Raw genomic sequence first — 22,147 nt, 5'->3', positions numbered from 1 at the left:
AGCCAGGGCCTGGAGTCAAGAAGTTCAAACTGGCCTCAGACACTTCCTAGCTGTGAGATCCTGGGCAAGTCACTCAATCTCTGTTTGTTTTAATCCACTGGGGAAAGGCAATGGCAAGCCACTCCAGCATCATTGCCAAGAAAGCCCCATACAGAGTCATGAACAGTTGGACATGACTGAAAAACAATGGTAGAAAGGGGCCAGGTTATTGCCAAATAGAAGATTTTATATTCAATCCTATAAGTAATTGGAAGTTGGTATTTACTGGGGGGTAGGGTGCTAAAATGGTCAGTAATATGCTTTATTTTTTTCCATTTAAAAAAATTCAATTTTATTTTATTTTCATTTCTGAATTCTCTCCTACCCCTAGCCCCTCCCCTACTTATTGAGGCTAGAAAAATGGTCGTTAAAAATATGCATAGTCATACAAAACAAGTTCCTTCATTAGTCATGACAAAAAAGAAAGAAAGAAAGAAAATCTGAGAAAAGAAAAGAAAAGCTTCGATTTATATTCTGGTCCACTAGCAGATTTCATCACGAGTCCTCTGGAATTATGGTTAGTCACTGTGTTGATCAGAGTTCTTAAGTCTTTCAGAGCTTCTTCCTATTAACCTCTTTATCGATTTGGTCATGAACTCTTCTCCTATCCATATATCACAGAGGTGATTTCTTCCACGCTCCCCTAATTTGCTCATGGTATCACTCTTTACATCTAAATCATGTACCCATTTAGAGCTTATCTTAGTACATGATGTGTGATGTTAGTCTATAGCTGGATTCTGCCAGATTGTTATACAGTTTCCCCAACACTTTCTGTCAAATAATGAGTTCTTGCCCCAATATCTGGGATCACTGAGTTTATCAAACACCAGGTTACTGTACTCATTTGCTTCCATACATTGTGTGCCCAATCTATTCTACTGATCAATCTATTTCTTTCCCAGTCCCAAGGTGTTTTGAAAATTATAACTTCATAGTATAGTTTGAGACCAGGTTATTAGGCTTCCTTCCTCACCATTTTTTTCATTGATTCCCTTGATATTTTTTATTTTTCCCTCTCCAGGTGAATTGTGTTAATATTTTTTTCAAAGTCAATAAAGTAATTCTTTGGTAGTTTGATTGGTATAGCACTGAATAAGTAAATTAATTTAGGCAATATTGTCATTTTCTCATATTGGCTTGGCCTCCCCATGAGAAACTAATACATCTCCAATTATTTAGTTCAGCCTTTATTTGCATAATGATTGTTTTGCAATTGTATTCATACAGCTCTTATGTGTTATGTCTTGACCAGTAGATTCATGTGTTTTATATGATTTGTAGTTGCTTTAACTGAAATTTCTCTCTTTTCCTGGTGGATGTCCTGGGTAATATACAGAAATGTCAATGACTTGTATGTCTTATTTCATATCCTGCAACTTTCCTGAAATTTTATAATTGTTTCAGTTAGTTTTTAGTTGACTCACTAAGATTCTTTAAGTAAAATATCTTATCTTCTACAAAAAGCAAGTTTTTTTCTCTTTGCTTATGCTTATTCTCTTAATTTCTTTTTCTTGTCTTATTGCTATAGATAGCATGTCTAGTTCAATATTGAATAGTAATGATGATACTGAACTTGTTTCATTCCTTATCATTTTGGAAAAATTTCTAACTTGTCCCTATTACATATAATGTTGGCTCTTGGTTTTAGGTGGATACTTCTTATCATTTTAGGGAAAGATTTGTTTATTCCTATGCTTTCTTGTTTTTTTGTTGAGAATAGATGTTGTATTTTGTCAAAAGCTTTTTCTGCATCTATTGAAAAAATTATCTTAATTGCTTTTGTTATTAATGTATTCAATCATATCATTATTTTACTAATGTTGAAAAAGCCCGATATTTCTGGTATAAATCCAGCATAATTACAGTGTGTGATCTTTGTAATACATTGTTATAATCTCCTCGCCAGTATTTCATCTAAGTTTTTAAATAAATGTTTATTTTGGAAATTAGGCTATATTTTTCTTTCTCTCTTGACTCTCTGATTTATATATCAAGACCATATCACATTTGTGTTATAGAAGGAATTTAGTTGGATTCCTTATTTTTTCAAATAGCTTATGTAACATTGGAATTATTATGTAAACGTTTGTGGAATTCACTTGTCATCCATTTGATCTTTTATTTTTCCTTTGGGAGTTCATTTATGGCTTCTTCAATTTATTTTTCTATAATATGATTATTCTGTTTCTTGTTTGGTTATCTCAGAAAATTTTTAGTTTGTAAATATTTATACATTTCATTTAGATTGTCAGTTTTATTGGCATGTTGTTGGGCAAAATAACTTCTAACAATTACTTTTATTTCTTCAATGACTGTGACTTCACTTTTTTCATTTTTGACACTGCTAATTTGGTTTTCTTCTTTATTTAAATCCAATTTTCTAAATTTTTTATTTTTAAAACTACTATTTCTATTTATTATTTCAATGCTTTTATTTTTTTAAACTTCTAATTTTATTCATTTCACCTTTGTTTTTCAGGATTTCTATTTTGGTGTTTAAGTCAAGATTTTTAATTTGTTTGTTGGTTTTGAGGTTCTTTGCATGTCTAGTTCATTTGTTCAGAAATATAAAATTTCCCCTTTGTAGTACTTTGGATACATACACAACTCTGGCTACAAATTTTTAAATTTTGTCTCATTGCTGTCATTATCTTTAATGAAATTATTAATTGTTTCTGTGATGTTTTTGACCTACTCATTCTTTAGGATGAAGTTAGTTAATTTCCAATTAATTTTAAATTTTTTAATCTTTTAATTTTTAATCTTTGCTTCAAAGGTCCTTCATTGAATATGATTTTTATTTCATTATGGGTAGTAAAAGTGCATTTAACATTTTTAATTTTTTGCATTTGTTCGTGAGGTTTTTTGCCCTAATACATGCTCAATTCTTGTAAAGGTTTTATGTACAGCTAATAAATAGTTGAGAAATATACTCCTTTCTATTCCCATTCAATATTCCCTACAAATCTATCATATCTAACTTTTAAAAAATTCTATTCATCTCCTTAACTTCTTTTTTGTTTATTTTAAGATTAGATTTATCTAGGTCTGAGAGGGGTAAATTGAGATCCTTCAATATTATAGTTCTACTCTCCATTTCTTCCAATAATTCATTAACTTTTCCTTTAAGAATTTAGATGCTACATCATCTGGTGTATATATATTTAGTATTAATTTTAATTCATTGTCTATGATATCTTTTAGCAAAATCTAGTCTTGTTTATCTCTATTAGGTCTATATTTACTTTTGCTTTGTCTGAGATGATTACTACTCCTGCCTTTTTTACTTGAGCTGAAGCGTAACAAAATTTGATCTAGCCCCTATTTTAATTCTGCATCTGTTTCAAGTGTCTTTTTTATAAACAATATATTATTGAATTCTATTTTCAATTTATTCTATCACCTTCTGTTTTATGGGTGAGGTCATCTATTCAAGTTCTACGTTATTTCGTTACATCCCATTCTCTTATATTTTCCTTTCTCTTTTTGTCCTCTGTCCTTTACTGAACTGTCTGTTTTGCTTCTGACTGCTGCCTTCCTTAATCTATTCTTCCTCTTCTCTTATCCCCTCATTCTTTCCTTTACCTCCTTTCCCTTCAACTTCACTGCTGGGTAACCTATGCTGTGTGTTTGTGTATCCTTCCCCCTTTTAACTAGATAGCTCTTGCCGTTCAGAAGTGCATGCCCTACTGGAGACAATAAATACATACAAACAAATTATACTCCAGATAAACAGGAAATAATTAATAGATGGAAAGCAGTAGAAATAATACAGGTTAGGAAAGGTTTCCTGTAGAAGGTGAGATTTTAGTTGGGACTTAAACGAAGCCAGCAAAGGCAGAAGGCAGAGATGAGGAAGGGGAGCCTTCCAGAATAAGAGAAGCCTGAAAAAATGCTCAGGGCTGACAGCTGCAGCATTTTGTCTGTGGAACAGATAAGAGGGCAGTGTTACTAGATTAAGGAGTAGAACATGGTAGACAGTAAGTATAAGAACACTGGAAAGGTAGTAGCAGGCTAGATTTGAAGGGCTCTGAACACCGCAAGTAGTATTTTATCCTACAGGCAAAAGACAGCTAATGGAATTTATTATGCAGGGAGGGGACTTGGTCAGACTTCTGCTTTAGGAAAAATCACTTTAGTGGCTGAATGGAGGGTAGATTAACATGAGGAGTGACATGGGGCAGGCAGACTCACCAACCACCTATTGTAATAACCTCAATGTAAGGTGATAAGGGCCTGAACTAGGGTTGGTGGCTGTATGGGTAGAGACAAGCGCACAAGAGACGATACTGAGAAAGAAATTATAAGATTTGGATATGTGGAGTGTGCAAAGAGTGAGGAGTCAAGGATAATCCTGAGGTGGTGAACCTGGTTGACTAGAAGGATGGTGGTACCCTTGACAGTAATAGTTTGGAGAAGGAAAGTTTGTGAGGAAAGATAAATTCCCTTTTGGAAATGCTGAGTTTCAAATGTCTATAGCACATCCAGCTAGCTGGTGATGTGGGGCTAGAAGTCAACAGAGAGACTGCAGCTGGATAAGCGAATACGGGAATCATCTGAATAAAGATGATAAGTGAATTCGTGAGAGCTGATGAGATCACCAAAGCGAGGGAGAACAGAGAAGAGGGCCCAAGACAGAGCCACAGTTAGTGAACATAATGTGGAAGCAGATTCAGCAAAGAAGACTGAGAAGGAGCAGTCATATGGGGAAGAAGAAAACCACAATTATCACAAAAACCCAGAAAGCAGAGTATATCCAGGAGGAGAAATGGGACAATAGTGTCAAATGCTATAAAGGTCAAAAAGGATGAAGATTGAGAAGAGGGCATTAGATTTAGCAACTGAGAGAGCAATAGTAGTAACTGGGTAGAAAAGTTTCATCTGAATGATGAGGTTTGAAGCCAGATTGCACATGGTTTAGAACAGACGGAAAGTAGAGGAAGTACAGATGACTTTTTTAAGGAGCTTGGCTGAAAAGGGGAGGAGATATATAGAATGATGACTAGTGGGGATGCTAGGATCTACTGAGGATTTTTAAAAATGGGGACAAACATGGGCAGGTTTATAGGCAGCAGAAAATAAGCGGTGTCAACAGCTTCCAGGAAAAAGGCTTGAAACAAGTTAAGCAACATAGGGAAGTAGGATGGGCCCAGTTGATATTAGCTAGCTTAAATCTATAGCAGACTCTAGCATTTTTTTCCCTTCAGTTCTGTTCAACATGAGTAACAGGAGAGGCAGATAGAGAAAGTAATTCAGGGTTGAGGCTTGACAAAGTATAAAGAGTGAAAGCAAGATAATATATAAAATCTTACTGTGCTTATCAATTTAAATTTAGCACTTAACTGAGCAAAATGGTAGCTTAAATGCCCTCCTTCAACACATCTCCTATGCATATGTCCAAATAATAAAAGATTTCTGAAAAGATATCACAATAATCATAACTATTAAATTACTGAAAAGAAGAAGAGGTTCAACGTAAGGACCAACTCAAAGAGGAATTCTCCATAGACGGTAAATTCCTCTAGTTGTTCCTATTTTCCGATGAAAATTGTGCTGATTTTATCAAGACTGAGAAGCCTCCTGAGTGAGATCCATAATCATTTTAAAGAGTTTGGTCTGTTACTGACACACAAAAAAAACCCAAGGTGGTAACAAATCACCTACTCTCAAGAATATGATATATGGATGGATAGACAGCCTACATAGCTTATCCATCAGTGTGTCTACCTTGGACACATACTACAATTGGGCAGTGGGCTTAGCTGGCCTAAAACTGAACAAGAGAAGAGTTGGCTGGTTTGCCTTGGGAAACTGCCAACTTCTTTAAGTGATCCTCAAACTTCTCTTTGAAACAAAGGCTAAACTTTCAAATGCCCATTTTCTTTCAAAGATAACATACTACTGAGTCATGGAATATTATAGTCTTTGAAGAATTAAAGTTGAATATCATCCAAAGATCAAGTGAGAGGGGCTTGGATGTGTGTATGCTAACACACAATACAAAAAGAAATTAGGAAAACCAGTATAAAATATAGCACTTGAGAAATAAATGAATAGAAAAAATATGGATCAGTCACACAGAAAGGAAGAGGTAACTGACGGATAGCTCATTTTCCATTGGTATCTATGCAAAGCCAAGAACATGTGCAGAAAGTACACTGAATGGAAACTCCTTTGGTGAACTTACTGGAGAATATGGATATAAGTTACACAAGACTGGTAACCATGGATGGGTTTTGATTTGTATCACTGAGATACACGTTGAAGAAAAATCAAACCCCAATTGATAAATGGTCAGATGACATAAACAGGCAGTTTTTAGATGAAGAAATTGAAACTATCTATAGTCACATGAAAATATTTGCTAAATCAAATTTAAAAACTCTGAGATACCACCTCACACCTAGAAAAAATGACAAATGCTGGAGGGGATGAGGGAAAAATAGGCATACTAATAAACTGCTGGGGGAGTAGGGAATTGGTCTAACCATTCTGCAGAATAATTTGGAACTATGGCCAAAGGGCTATAAAATTGTGCATACACTTTGACCCAGCAATAACACGACTAGGGCTGTATCCCAAAGAGATTAATGAAAAAAGAAAAGGATCTATAAGTACAAAAACATTTATGGTAATAATATTTGTGGTGGCAAAGAATTAGAAATCAAGGAGACAATCATCAATTGGGAAATGGTTGAACAAGTAAGTGGTGGCATATGATTGTGATGGACTACTATTGTGCTATAAGAAATGACAAGGGGAGTGGTTTCAGAAAAACATGGCAAGATCTATATGAACTGATGCAAGGTGAAGTGAAAACTGAGTGACTGTTGTGTACAGTAAGCAACTGTAAAAAGACTATTTGGCTATTCTGACAATATTTTGGAACAGCTCTATTAAATGGAAAAATTATCAATAAAATCACAAGAGATTTAACTTTCACCATAACTAATAGTTTAAAAATGCCTTGCACATAATAGGCCCTAAAGCAAACACCAGCCTGAAATAACTTCAATTATCAAGCACTTCTGGTGAATGGAAAACAAGAATCTGGAATTTAGAGAATTTTAAAAAACAGTAAACAAGCTAGTTGCATTTTTCTCTTACTAAGAAAATACTAAAATTGTAACCAGAATAAAAATGTTTGTATGATTATTACCTTAGTAAGAAAAGGAGTTTTTGAGAAAAGAAAAGATAACACTGAAGTCAACTCTCATTTTTCTGTGTGATTCAGATGTCTATAATTATAGAGTCCACAGAGAATGTTAAAAATCAGTCTACTGTCATTATCCACCATCAAGTGCCCTCTTTGGATAGGCACATTCCTCTCAAATAGCACATATTCAAAGACATATATGTTTTAATAAGATATCTGCAAGAAAATAAGTTAGCTGAAAAATTACTATGTTTTCAAAAGCTAATTATGAGTGATTTCTGGATTATTCATGAAATTGATCCACCTATTATCATAGATAATCCAAAAATTGAGTTTTGTGACCGTGAGTTTTTTGTTTTTCTTAAAATCAGGATATATGTAAATTACCATTGAGCAGTAGTTCTTCCAAGTTATCAGGATTTCGAGCAAGCTGCAGAATCAAGGCAGAGCCACGCACCTTATCAGGAATATCTTCATACAACAATTCAATGTACTCATCCATATCATTAATATTAGCCACTTCATCAATCTGAAATATACAAAGAGAGATGGAGGAGATACTAAAGTGAAAAAAAAATTATACCTAACGTGTAGCCAAAGGCAGTTCATTTTTCAGCACAGGCTGGAATTAATACTTCCTTACAACAACAAATTTCTTATGGACTTGTAATGGACCTCTTTTTGTTGTGGAAAGAACTAGACACTTAGGATTGGGGCACCAGCTTTAGTGGTTATAAAACCACAAAATATATATAAAGGGAAGCACATACTCTAAAAATTGGAATTAGGATTACTACAAATGTAAAATATCTTAAATACTGTGCTGAATAATTTGGAGGAACTGCAACAGACTAAAAAGGCCATTCAATAATGTAATTTTATTATAAAGAGAATATTTCAAAACTTTATCCATCTTATTATAAGAAATCATGGCATAATACGTCATAGTCAGCATTATTCCTCTTTAGTTTAAGAAGCTGGCATTCTTTTTTTTTTTCCTAGCAGTAACTGTAGAAGAGTTCTTTTTCAGTCTCATTTACAAAAAAATTCCACACTTCACTAATTTGATTGCTGTCATTATTCAAAGAAAAATAACAAGTAGTTACTTAGCTACAATACTTTAAAATGAACATCCTATTACAGCGTTGTCTTACCTCCATTCCTTCAAAAGGAGGTGGATCTTTAGGCTTGCTAGATTTTTCTTTTTTTTCTGTAACAATAAAAGGCAGAGCAATTATGAGATTATGAGTATTTACTGATAAAATACTTTCCTATCAACAGATATTAATTCTAGCTTAGCGGGATGTTTTGAATCTGACAAATTTGGGAAAGTAAACTGTTATTTCTTTCTTTCCAAAAACCAAGGGATGTGTGGTATGTGTATGTGTGTGTGTGTGTGTGTGTGTGTGTGTAACGAACTCATACTTATGTAAAGTAAGCTATGTAAATAAATACAGTGCCCAGAAATCCCTAAATTCATTTTAAGCAGTAATGTAAACTTCCTGTATAGTAGTAGTGACCTTACTCTCTAGTCTCATGACTAATTAACATTTCAAATGAGAATGAGAAAAGAGAGTAAAAGGCAGATAACAGAAGATAAAGAGGTGAAGCACAGATTATACAATTCACACAACTGAAAACCAGACCTTAAATGATTAAGAAGCAGTCTTGCTACAAATATAAATTAAGTTGATATAAAAAAAGGTAAATGCTTATAGTTGGCAGTATTTTCCCCTCCCTTGGCACTTAAAACAACGAAGTGAGACTGATGAACATATATCACAATCTGGAAACATAGGACATTTTTTGATGAACACAATTTCACTTTATAATTCTCAAATATTCCAAATGGATTGGTGATCTCATCATGATGTACCAAGGATGCAAGTTGAAGCCCATCTTTGGCAAATTTTGTCCATGATCCTCTATCAAAAGAAGACCGTCAAACATCCTGAGTCTCTTCAGACAAAAATGGGATCACAGATATAGGACCTCAGAGGTTATCTAGTTCAAAACCTTCACTCTTTATGGAAGAAAATAAAGGCCCCAAGAGGTTAAGTGACTCACAAGGTCATTCCTCCATACATTCTCTTGATATTACACGAATACCACTAGAGCACACAGATACCAATGTCATCCCTCATTTTTGCCTAATTTTGTCACCTAATTTTAAAAAATGCAGATTCATTAATCTTCTCCTTTCATAGTTTGTTAATAAATACTTTTAGGGATATAATTTCCCCCTGAGGACTGCTTTAATTGAATTCAAGAAATTTTACTATGTGACTTTGTTATTACAATTGTCGGCTGACCCACTCATTATTTAAGATTTTGCCCTTAAGTTTCCATTTGGGTCTATATTGTATTCCCTGTACTGATTAATATTTTTAGTGTCTTATAGTCTGTAAAGGATGTATTGTCCATTTTTACCTTTCAACATTTATTTGCAACATTTGTATGCCCTAATATAGGGTTAATCTGTCTAAATATTCCATGTGGTATTAAGAAATGTGTATATTCTTTATAATTTCTGCTCATAACATGCCTTAAGTGTTTTGGCTCTAGTTTCTCCAGCAATTTTTTTTTCAATTTTGCCACTATTTTATTCTTGTCTATGTCTTTTGGTAATTCAATTAATTTCACCTTTATGAATTTAGTTGCTAAGGCATTTAGAGTATATAAGTTTAATATGACATTGGTATGTTTAGGTTTCATTTCAGGATAGCATAACTTTCCTGGTTTGTCTCTTTTTATGTTGTAAATTTCTGTTTTTGCTTTGTCTGACATGATCACAACTCCTGTTTTTTGGATTCACGTAATGCATAGCAAATTTGTTCCTGACCATCATTTTTATTCTGGATGTCTTTGCCTTTTAATTGTATTTCTTATAAGCAAAAGATTGTGGTTTTTTTTTTTCCTGATTGACCTATTGCTCTATTTTATTGGATTGTTTAATCCTTTCACATTTAAAGTTATGAGTTAGAGCTATATTTAATTTTCCTCCATCTATCTCTAATATTGCTTTTTCTCAGATTTGCTGTCATTATTGTTTCTTTCTCTCTTTAAAGATAGTTCTTCGTCTCTCTAGTTATCTTTCCTCGATCTATTTTATAGTAACTGTATTCCCACAGGTTCTCTTTCCCTCACCCATCCTTATCCCCCTCTCCTATTTCTCATCCTTCTCCTCAGTTCTACCTGCCTTTTGATAAGGCAATATTCTTTAATCTCTCATCATCATTCTACCTAAGATTTTATAAATAAGTTTATTTCCTAAAAGAACACTGCTCTAGGCTTCCATATCTCTCTGCTTATGACAAATTAAAGTATTTGCCGAATAACTCAAATTTTAACAAAATGTTCACACTCTCTACCCTGAGAACACATCAGTATTGACTGAACCATACTGCCTATTCTATCTATATAAAATTATTTTACGAGAAATTCCACACATTTATAGACACTCTTGTTCTCATTATGGAAACTGATTGATATCAACTGAATTTTGTATGAAATTGTCATATCACTATCAATGTCCTTTTTTCTGTGCATTTCCCATTTTTGGTTAAAATAACCAAACTAACTATTTGGTTAAATAGATCATGCTGGTTGGTATTGTTTTAGCTGAACACCTTATCTTTTCTCATTTTTATTCTTCTAGCTATGTGTTTTGATTTTCACACTAACAAGTAGGTGGTGTGACAACACAGCTGATTCGAGAATGACTCCCACATCAATAACGAGTCATTTCCTGTTTTTAAAATAATCAATTTTTATTTCTGTAATGTTATTCAGTGCTCACCATATGTATCACTTTCTAAGTCTTTTCTTAATAATAGCTGATGAGAGCTAACATTTATATAGTGCCTACCATGTGTCAGGCACTGTGTGAAGTGCTTTAAAATAATCACAATTATTATTTGATCGTCACAACAACTCTAAGAGTTAAGTGTTATTATTACCCTCATTTTATTGAAGAGGAAACTGAGGCAAGCAGAGGTTAAGTGACTTTCTCAGAGCCACACAGCCGGTAAGCGTATGAGGTCAAAACTGAACACAGGTCTTCCTGACTCCAGGCCCAGGACTCTATGCACCATGACCCCATCTAGCTGCCCCTATAACAATTTCTTGAAAAAACTATTCATTTTTTATAGGCTTAATATTTCTGTTTAGTCTGCAACTTTTTGGCTTCACTTATTCCTTATGCTGAAAGGTTTTAGATCAATTACCTACACATTGATGTAACTTATTAGGCTTTATCAAATTCTTCACATAATTTATCTACCTCTTCATTTCCTGCAACAAATGCATATAAACTGTAATTATTTTCATGCTGTTCTTTTTACTATATTATGAGATAAATGTATGAAATGATGTGTTCTTGTTGCCTATGCACACATAATAAAAACTGTTATCTCCTTTATTTTCCTCTTCAAGGAGAACTTGAGAAATATTCTATTTATCTGTAACTTCCTTCCCTTGGTTTTATTTATAGTGAATAAACCAAGACTAATAAAATTCTGTTCATTCACTTGTGAACAAGGTTCTCACAGGTATAATCAAAATTAATATTTATCAATGATCTAAGGAATGTGTGATTCTTAGCCTCCTCTGCCCCCTTTCTATTCTTTTTTTTGTTAAGACAATTGGGGTTAAGTGACTTGCCCAGAGCCACACAGCTAGTAAGTGTTATGAGTCTGAGGCAGGATTTGAACTCAGGTCCTTCTGACTTCATGGCCAGTGTTCTATCCACTGTGCCACCTAGCTGCCCCTGCCCCCTTTTTATTCTACAGTCAGTGAAAAAACAGATGGGAGTCACAGGGAACTGAGGGCCATTTTGTATTTTTATTTGTTTCATGTTGCCATGAATAAAAAATTCATCACCAAGTCATTAATCTATAGCTGCCTAGCTTCTCTGAACATAACTAGGCTGGTCATCAAAAAGTCTATCCAATCTGTTGGCAGTATCATGACTGAATCCTTCCCAGCACGGCATAACTTGCCAGATCTTGGCATAGCCTTCAATAATCCAGTCACTTCTATGCAACAGAGGCAACAGAATAGGATTTTGTGAATGTTCCGATAAAATTTGGGAGGTACATGGGGTGTTCAGGAGGATTAGCATCTCCAGTGTGAGGGCTTGCTAAGTCTTTCTCAGGATACTTATCCACCTTTGGTGTCCACCTTCACCCAACGATCACCTGTGGCTCCAAGAAGCTGTAGCATGTGCAATGGCCACACCCTGGTAAACTGTCTCAGCAGATAGGCTAAACCAGGTTGAAGGTAACCAATGGGCCTCAAACTTGTATGTGAGTTAGGGGGATGTCTATTCTCAGCATGTGAAGACTTTCTCCAGCAGAATGGGTGAATGAGAACAATTTGTTCCAATGGCTGTGAAGGTGGCTGAAGCAGGTGCTGTGGAGCACTTAGAGTTTGGTCAGGCATCAAAGATGCCAAGGTCATCCACTGCATCCTGGGCCATCGCCAGTCATCTTGACTTTTGTCTTGCCAATGGACTTCAATGACTTGGGAAGAAAGAGTGAGGCTGATGATTTTATGCAACTCTGCCTCACTTAAATCCAATTCATGCACAAGTGAAGATAGCACCTGTGATGTCACTAGTCCTCTTCAAAAATGAAGGATGAACAATAAAAATTTCAAACTTCATTTTATATTTATTATACAAATATAATGATCTATGGTAAATCTATTGATCCATTCTTAAGCTGTTTTTCTATCATTTTCAGACTTTTTATATCATAGTAATTAATATTGTAACTCATTATGCACCATAGTTCAGATTCACATTTACTCTATTCAGAAAAATGATAAATCTTTCATCTGTAGTATATTAACAAATTCTGATAGTAATGCTTGAATAATATTTTTTTTTTGCCACAAGCTAAATTACTAAGTACTTTTAAAAAAATACTATATATTGAGTCACATTAGTTTACAGCTTGGCTCACAGAATCCATCAACTTTCAGATATGCCTAATTCTAAAATACACAAGTTTAGAATGCAAAAAAAATTTTAAAATATGCAAACACAGGCTACGATAGAAGCAATTAAAGTAGCTAATTCTACTACAGTAATCAAGTCCAGTTATAAGTGCTTCAGACACTTCAGTAATTTGTGGAGCCTTACACATGTCATCATCCTTACCCAAACATCTCTCAGGAAACCATGAAACATTCAAAGCTTAAAAACAAATTGAGAAAACTGATGCTACAGCCACATTTTAAAATAGTTCATGGGGTCTCGGAGATAAACATTGTGCTAACTATAAATGCCCCATATCCATTCCTCTGTTATTTTCAAATAAGGTGATCAGACTACATTTGCCTTGGCAAAGCATTATTAGAGAAATCAAATTCTACCTTTCCCCTAGTACAGGGCTGCTGCAAGTCTCATAACGAAGAGAACAGTAAATGAAGTAAAAGAAGTTAGAGTCCCTATCCATGAATTCTAGTTCAACTCAAAATGCAAGTAATTAATCTAGGAATATGGGTCAATTTAAGGTTAAGTTATAAAGCCACTAATTTTCAAGAAGTATCTCTGATATATTTATATTCTGGCATTGGCTTCATTTTAGGAAGTTCTAGCTTTTAGGAAGTTCTAGCTTTTAGGAATACCTTAGTGTTGTTGTACTGAATGTTAATAACACATTTTAGGATGTGAACGAATGAACTCATATTTGGTGTTTCTACACTAAGATAAATTATAGCAGTAGTACTGAAATTATGATTCTTTATAGCTCTTTATAGATTACTACTAAGACAAATGCCACTAGGTGGCACCTTAGTGCATAGAGCGCTGGGCCTGCAGTCAGGAAGATCTGAGTTCAAAGTGACCTTAGGCACTTACTAACTTACTAGCTGTTCAACCCTGGGTATATATCATTTAGCCTCTGTTTGCTTCAGTTTTCACGACTGTAAAATGGGGATAAAAACAGCACTTACTTCACAGAACTGTGAAGATCAAATGAGGTAACACTTGTAAAGTACTTGCACAGTGACACATAGTAGGCACTATGTAAATATTAGCTGTTATTATTATTTTTGTAATTATTAAAACTTTTATCACTTTGAAAGAGGTAGGGCATCTGCTATCAGCCACTATCACTGTTATTATTAAGGGTTTAATTACATTGACAGAAGGAGGGTATGTGCTTTTTTGGATATGTACATCAGAAACTTTCCCATCAGCTAAATTACAACAATAAAATTTTATTACAATAATAAAATTTTATGAACAAATGAATATTTTGTCATGATGCTAGAATTACTTGAGTAATAAAAAAATTAATAAAGGGAAAGAAGGTTTAGAGGTCACAACATAAAATATTATGTATCTATATTTAGCAACTTTTAAAACTAAGTTTCATGTGTTTGAAGCTGACAAAAAACAGCCCAAGTGTAATTATCAAGAGAAATAAAACCTTTTTTACATGAAATATATTTGTGAAACATTTTTGGCGTGCCTGCGAATATTAAAATACCACATCCAAAGAAGCAATGTTTTGATTTATGCTATTTGATCCCCTTTACCATGAAATGCATGGAATTTCTTTATATCTCCTGTGTCAGTCCACACTCTCTCTCCTCTCAGCCTCTAACTTATATATGCTTTTACTGAATATTTTCCAGAAGTTGTACTGATCCTAATTAGATTTCTTGTAAAACAGGTTCTGTATGTAAGAAGTACTAAGGAGAGACAGAAGGACTTTGAAATGGGAACATAAGACAATAAAATAAGTATCCTGTATATTCAAAACTCTTCTACCCTAATCTTGATTTTCTTCCTATCTTACATCCATTTCTACCCAACAGTCTCCATCACGTCAGTTTCTTGATTCTTGAAATCACCACATGTTAAAGGCCATCATGTAAGGAGAAAATACAAGTAAAAGATGGGCAGTTACGAATTCAAAGATTTAAACCTATTACTGCACTGATCTGCAGGTATTTTGATAGAGCTGACATTTCACTGATGTGGAAACTGGCACAGACAGATGAATGGATGAATTACTTGTTCAACTCAAATATGACTCTGAAGATTTGGAATGACAAATACTGTACAAATGGTCAAACTAATATTTAATTTTAGAGGCCTTATTCTGCAAGGTCTGAAAGTGATAAAATAGAACAATTAAAGTTGTTTTATTGTTTTTTATTATCTTGCTCCCTGAATATCATCTTAACTTAAAATAAACACATACACAATTTATATGCCTGTAATATTAGTTTAAAATGGTTTTCTACAATGGTATGAGAAGTGAATTTGCCCTGGATTCAAATTAAAAATGTTCTAATTAGTTGTTAAAAACACATTGTTAAGAAAACTTTCACAATTATAATATGACACTAAGGACATTCAGTGTTAACAGGAGATATACAGGACCCCTCCTTTCCCACTCCCACCAAAAAAAAAATTTTAAACTATCAAGCATAGAAACAAAAAATAACCTGTTAAGGTCTTCAAAATTTTACTATCTACATACAAAAAGAAGTGGCTGTTAGAAAGATACTCTAGCAGGAATGTTATTTTACCATAAACAAATATTTTAGAAAGAGAATTTCTGATGAAAAAACAACCAAAAATGATATTTTACATGTGCATATAATCCCAATAATTAAAAACAAGTTTTTAGAAATACAATAATTGATACATCAAATATCCTGACCAACAAATGAAATATGCCAAGGGTCATTATTTTAAGCATATTGTGAATTATGTTATCAGTCAAGGGGCAAAGTATATCTTAAGTAGCGAGAACTTTTATTTTAAAAGGGTGAGGGAGGGAGCTAGAATGTTTCATTGGAAAGTCAGCTTATCAAAGATTTAAAAAATTTTATTTGAATGTAATAAAAATGAAGTCTGAACATTTATAAATCTCATTAATTTCCACCATGCCTAGAACTATAAGCAATGGAACAGTCATGAGTTTAGCTGATTACAATGTGAAATGGTACAACCTTCTAATAATCAACATGAGGTGACACACCATTAACATGTTTGTGACCTTTTAAATAACGAAAGACCAAAGTACAGAAAGTCATGGATTGGGCCATTTTGAAATATATACTCTGAAACATTTATTTGTTAGGGTCCTTCTTCACTGTTTTTTGTTTGGGGAGGAGGTTAAGGGTGATGGAACAGTAGAGACAAAGGACAAGACAACAGTTTGTACTTTTCTGAACATTTAAAAAAATAATTTCTTTGACAATCTCTGAAATAATGGATATAAGTATTATAAAATAATTTTTTAAAATTGTAAATCATCTGTAAATTTTAAAATAGTGATGACCAATATTAAATATGGCACATCTACTTAAGAGTACAGAAAGTGAATTTTGTCCTAAATTTGTCTAAATGTTGTCCTAAAATTCTCTTCTTTAATTATTCCTGAATCAAAATGACATGCAATTTCCTCATTATGTTTCTGTATATACAAAAAAATAGTAAAATCTAGGAAAAAACAAATTATGAAAGATCAATAGAGAAGCCTTTGCAGTCCTGCTCCTCTGGCCTTGAACACTGGTCAGTGACTATTCTGCTTACCTTTCCCTGACAAGGCATCACGCCGGTTCTGTAAGTAGTATAACAGCTGTTCCACCTCACTTAGTTTTGAGGGATGAATGAGTTTACATTCTTCAACCACTTTTCGAGCTAAGGAAGTGATATCTGTGTTAGCATTGAGACTTTTCAGACGAATTCTGTAAGAAAGAATTTTTCAATTCATATATCATGACAGCAAGCAATATGTTAATATATAGAAACACATTTACATAAACATATAGTTATTTGCATGTATATACATGTTTATAAGTTTGTTTATATATATTTTTTTTCACATGCTTCCAATGAATACACAAGTTGAAGCTATCCATTGGAAGAAATTGCAATGAAATATCAAATACAACTTAGACAACCTGGAATGAAAAAGAACACCAATAGTCAGTAACAGTCTTAGTGAATAATCTTGTTTCTTTAAAGCTAGGCTACTTTTTCTGGGTAGAAAGTAGCTGAAAATAAGCAGAAGAGCCTTTAGGAGAATAAAAAATAACTCAGAAGTCCACATTTGAAAAAGTACTTAAGAGCTAAAACATATTTCAATAGATCAGCAATTTCATTGATGCGGGTGTTCTCTCCAATAGTGCAGATCTCATATTTTTTCATCACATGCAGCTCTCATGCATGTTTTCCCATAAATGCTCTACAGAGGATTCTCCCAAAGTGCTTGGGGCCTTATGCTAGGTTTCCTGTCATTACCTGAGTACCAATACAGCACCCAAGGCGTTAGTCTTGATGTATGCAAACCAGACTACCTCCTTTTCATCTCAGATATTTCTTTATTTCAATCCGATGCAATGAGAACGTATTAATATTAAGTGCCTACTATGTGCCATGCACTGAGTTAAGCACTAGGGATACAAAGACAAAAATAAAACTGTTTCTATAACCAAGGAGATTATACTCTACTTAATTTTTATGACAGTTTTTATATCATCTGGTGTAAGCAATTCATAAATGTTAATATGCTGGAACCTGTTAAAATCACCATGCTTTTTTCTACTGTGGTTTGAGTAACCTGAAATTCTCATTCCCAGATATTGTGATATTCCATGATGTAGCCATACAGAATACCAGAAAAAAATATGATGTTAAAAAGATGGGATTTTGTTTCAGAGAAAAGGCTGGAATCACTGAAAGCACAGATAATTTCCATTCACAGTCTCACTGCAGATTACCTTTACAAGTTTAGTACACAATACTCACTTTCATGGACTCTACATACCAGCCACATTAGCCTGCTAGCTGTCACCTGAACTTGACCTATCTCCTGACTTTGCACTGGTATCTGGTGCCTGCAATGCCTTCCTATCTCACCCCGACCTGTTAGGACTTCTATGTTTCACAAGCTTAGCTCATAGGCTACCTCCTATATGAAGTCTTCCCTGATCCTTTAGCTGTTCATACATTCTCTTCCTCAAATGATCACATATGTATGAATATATATTGATATGGATACAGACTCATAAAATATGCATGATATCTACACACTTGTTAGGCTTATTTTTTCACATGTGCTATCTCCCTACCCCAACAGTAGAACACAAGTTCCTTGAGGGCAGGGGCTGGGTTTGCTTGTTTTGTCTCTATATCCCCAGTGTCTAATATAATTACTTGCAGTGTCCAGTGGGGAATGAATACTGGCTCTGGAATCAGAGAAACTGTGTTCAAATCTTGACTCTGTCACTTTCTACCTATGTAAACTTGAGAAAGTTCTTTAACTCTAGGTCTCAGTCTCCTCATCTGCAAAATGAGGAGACTGGACCAGATGACCTTGGGGATACCTTCCAGGCGTCTCACTTTGGAAGACTGCCACCCCTTCTTTGGCCTCCCCCCACATCCATGTCCTCTATTTCGAAGAAGTGCCCAGGCCAAATTCATCCTCCCTTCTTTACTCTTCTCCAGGCTGACCTTCTCCCCCACCTACAGCTTTTCAGCTCTTTTTTATGTGCTTAAAATCCATCAGAATTTAAACTTGAGAGCATGGACTGTCTTTCTTTTTCCTTATATGTGGTATTCCAAGTAGTTAGCACAATGCCTGGCACATAATAAGGGCTTAATAAATGTTTGTGGACTTCCAACTCAGAACAGACTTTTAGATGAGCTAGACACCTTGCTTTAGTCATTAGGCCTTGCTGAAAAACGCCTACAGTAACTGTTTTCTGGAGTTTGTCTGGTACTGTCTATTATTTAACAAGATGAAAAAGCATGAAAAGAAAGTTATCTTAATTAATGATGGCAATTAATATCAAGTCCAGTACATATATTGTCACTAACAAAATTCTGTTCAAATTTGAAAAGTAATAAGTTATGAGTATTTATAAAATGATTTAATACTAAGAACATGTATACAAACCTGAATGAAACTCACATTTTTTGACATTCCTTCCGTTCTCCCAGCATGGGATCCCCCATTTCTCCAAGAATGGTAGCTTCCACTTCATATTGAACAATAAGTGCTTTTTCTGAGGGATGCACATCAATATTTCCTCCTTTGACCTTTCTAAAAAGTTAAATTAATATATCTTTACTGTTATAAATCACACAAAATTTTCCTGTTCATCATCTGGTAGGACAATTGTATATACACATGGGATACACATGGGTTAACACATCTATTCAGCTCCTATTCCATGGAGTTAAATTCTATTTCATGGAATCATCAGCCACCTGTACATGAAGCCTGTCCTGGTTACCCCCAACTTCTAGAAGGGTGATCATGCTAAGATTAGGCTGTATTAGAGAAACAGTATGATACAGCAGAGTTCTAGATTTGAATCCTGAAACACCTGGGTTCAAATCTCACCCCTAACACTACTAGCTCTATGACTTTGAGCACATAACCTAATCTCTCCAAGCCTAGGTTTCCTCACATTCAATACCTTGCAGTACAAGGCATCTAAGGTCCCTTCCAGTTCTACATGTATGATCTTATTTATTTGGTATTTACCCTGTGGATACTTATGTGTGTTAAATATATGTGGATGCTGTTTCCTCAGATGGAACATAAGCTTTTTTAGAGTAGGAATTATTTCATTCTTTGTATTTGTATCCATAGTACTGAGCACACTGACACATCAAAAAAGCTTAATGATTTTTTCTTTTCCTTCTCCAATCTAACAGACATGTGGAACTCTTGTTCTTCCAAGCAGTGTGAGAAAAAAGGCACGGAGAGGGTATATGTAGTATTATGAATGAAGAACAGAGATAACGCCAATTTGCCTGGATCATAAAGTGTAGAAGGGGAAGCCTCCAGTGAGGCTAGGAAGGGGGGTTGGGGTAGGAATGTAGGGTTTTAACACCAAACAGAGGAATTTACATTTTATTCTAAGGCAATAGGAAGCCACTGGAGTTCACAGAGTTGTTATTAATTTGTTAATGCAAAAGCCTGTTTACTTGATGCAACTGAAATCATTCATTCTATATTTTGTGATCTCCACTATCACTGGTTAAAAATTCTTCCCCTTGCCAGACTTATGAAAGGTATCTGATCTTGTTCTCACCCATTTAATTATTTATATTCAGTTCACATACTCATTTGGAGCTTACTGTGTAATTTGGTATTAGCTATTAGTCTAAATCTAATTTCTGGAGATTGCTTTCTAGGTTCTTCTCATGTAACATGCTGTCATTCAGTTGTTTCAGGTCCTGTCAGACTCTTCATGACCCCATTTGGTATTTTCTTGGCAAAAATACTGGATTGCCATTTCCTTCTCCAGTTTATTTTACAGACAGGAAACTGAGGCAAACAGGGTTGAGTGATTTATCCAGGGTCACAAAGCTAAAAAAGTGTCTGAGCCCAGATCTGAACTCAGGAATATGAGTCTTCCTGACTCCAGCCCCAGCACTCTATCCTGTAATTCTTATCCAATAGGGAGCTCTTCTCCAAGTAATTTTTGCTTTCAAATTTATTGAACAATAGACTGTCCAGTTCACTTGCTTTTAATTCTTCCTTATCTACACTGTTCAACTTTTGTAGTTTTCTAATTTTTAACCAATGATTCCAAATACTACTTTAAAACATAATTTGAGGCTTTCCAATCCTCTTTTTTTATATTCTAGATCTTTTGTTAAATTTTATTGAACTTTCTAAAGAATCTTCTTGGTAGTTTTATTAGGATGGCACTAAATCTACAAATTAATTTAAGTAGTATTTTCATTTCTATTATTTGTGTTGGTCTCACTACAAGAACTGATTACTCCTTCATTTGTATGTCAGTTCTTTATCTCTTTCTTGAGCTACCGGTGCATTGGTAGCATTATTCTTAGACATTTAATACACTTTGTTGTTATTCTGAGTGAGGCTTCTCTTTCTATTACCACCACTCCTTTCTGGGCTTTGTATTTATTTATAAAGTAGAAATGCCACTGAGGTTTTTTGGGGGGAGAAGGAGTGGTTTAATTAGCTACTTTAATAAAGCTATTATCTCAATTAATTTGTGAATTGGCTACAATTTCCTAAGAAAATTATCATACCATCAGCAACTATTAAAGCTATTGTCTCAATTAATTTATTTGCTAATTGGCTAAGATTTCCTAAGTAAATTATCACACCATCAGCAACTATGGATAGTTTTGTTTCTTCTTTGCCTATGCTTATCTTCAATTTCTTTCTCTTGTCTTACTGCTAATGGTAGCATTTCTAAACCATATCAAATGCAAGGAAAAGTTGCATCTTTTTCTTCATCCATTTATTTGGGAAAGCTTTTAATGTTTCCCTAGTGTATACAATGCTAGCTTTTGATTTTAAGATATTCTTTACCATATTTTTAAAAAGTACTTCCACATCTATTCATGATGGCAACACCATGCTCTCAGTCCCTCAAGCTCACCACCTACCACCTAGAAGTCATCCTCAACTTCTCATTATCTATCATCCCCTCCCAACACCCACATCCAATCTGTTGTCAAGACCTGTCAATTTCACCTCTACAACATCACTCCAGTATACTTCCTTCTCTCCTCTGACACTGCCACCACTTCAGCACAGGCCCTCAATCACCTAATAGCTAGACTATTCCAGTAGCCTACTGGTGCATCTACCTGCCTCAAGCCTCTCCTGTTTTCCATTTAGCCACCAAAGTGATTTTCCTTAAGCATAGATCTGACTATGTCATCACCTTCCTCAATAAACTCCAGTGCTCCCCATCACCTCTAGGATCAAATATAGCATCCCCTGTTTGGTGTTCAGTAACGCTGGCTTCCTGGTTGTCCCTAGAACAAGACACTCTTATCAGTTGCCTCTGGGCATTTTCCCTGGTTGTTCCCTTTGAATGTTCTCCCTTCTCATCTCTGCCTGCTGGCCTACCTGGCGTCCCCCCAAGTTCCAAGTAATATCCCATCTTCTACAGAAAGCCTTTCCTAACCCTTCTTAA

At 34.6% G+C, this 22,147-nt stretch overlaps 1 protein-coding gene across 3 annotated transcripts in view; it reads right to left on the bottom strand.

Moving 5' to 3' along the window:
- Nucleotides 1–22,147, bottom strand: part of KIFAP3 (kinesin associated protein 3) — a 210,867-nt gene that overhangs the window by 160,635 nt on the left and 28,085 nt on the right. For all 3 annotated transcript variants that reach the window (XM_020974677.2, XM_020974675.2, XM_078156503.1), the window contains exons 2-5: nt 19,144–19,275; nt 16,761–16,915; nt 8,353–8,408; nt 7,586–7,727 (exon numbers count right to left, since the gene is read on the bottom strand). In XM_020974677.2, coding sequence (XP_020830336.1) covers nt 7,586–7,727; nt 8,353–8,408; nt 16,761–16,915; nt 19,144–19,275 — 485 coding nt within the window. The remainder of the gene's footprint in view (nt 1–7,585; nt 7,728–8,352; nt 8,409–16,760; nt 16,916–19,143; nt 19,276–22,147) is intronic.

The sequence above is a fragment of the Phascolarctos cinereus genome, unplaced genomic scaffold (assembly GCF_003287225.1).
Source record: "Phascolarctos cinereus isolate Bilbo 61053 unplaced genomic scaffold, phaCin_HiC Scaffold_5;HRSCAF=322, whole genome shotgun sequence".
NCBI classification, from domain to species: Eukaryota; Metazoa; Chordata; class Mammalia; order Diprotodontia; family Phascolarctidae; genus Phascolarctos; species Phascolarctos cinereus.
Note: the sequence above shows the minus strand (reverse complement) of the source record. Positions and strands in the feature narration are given on the sequence as shown.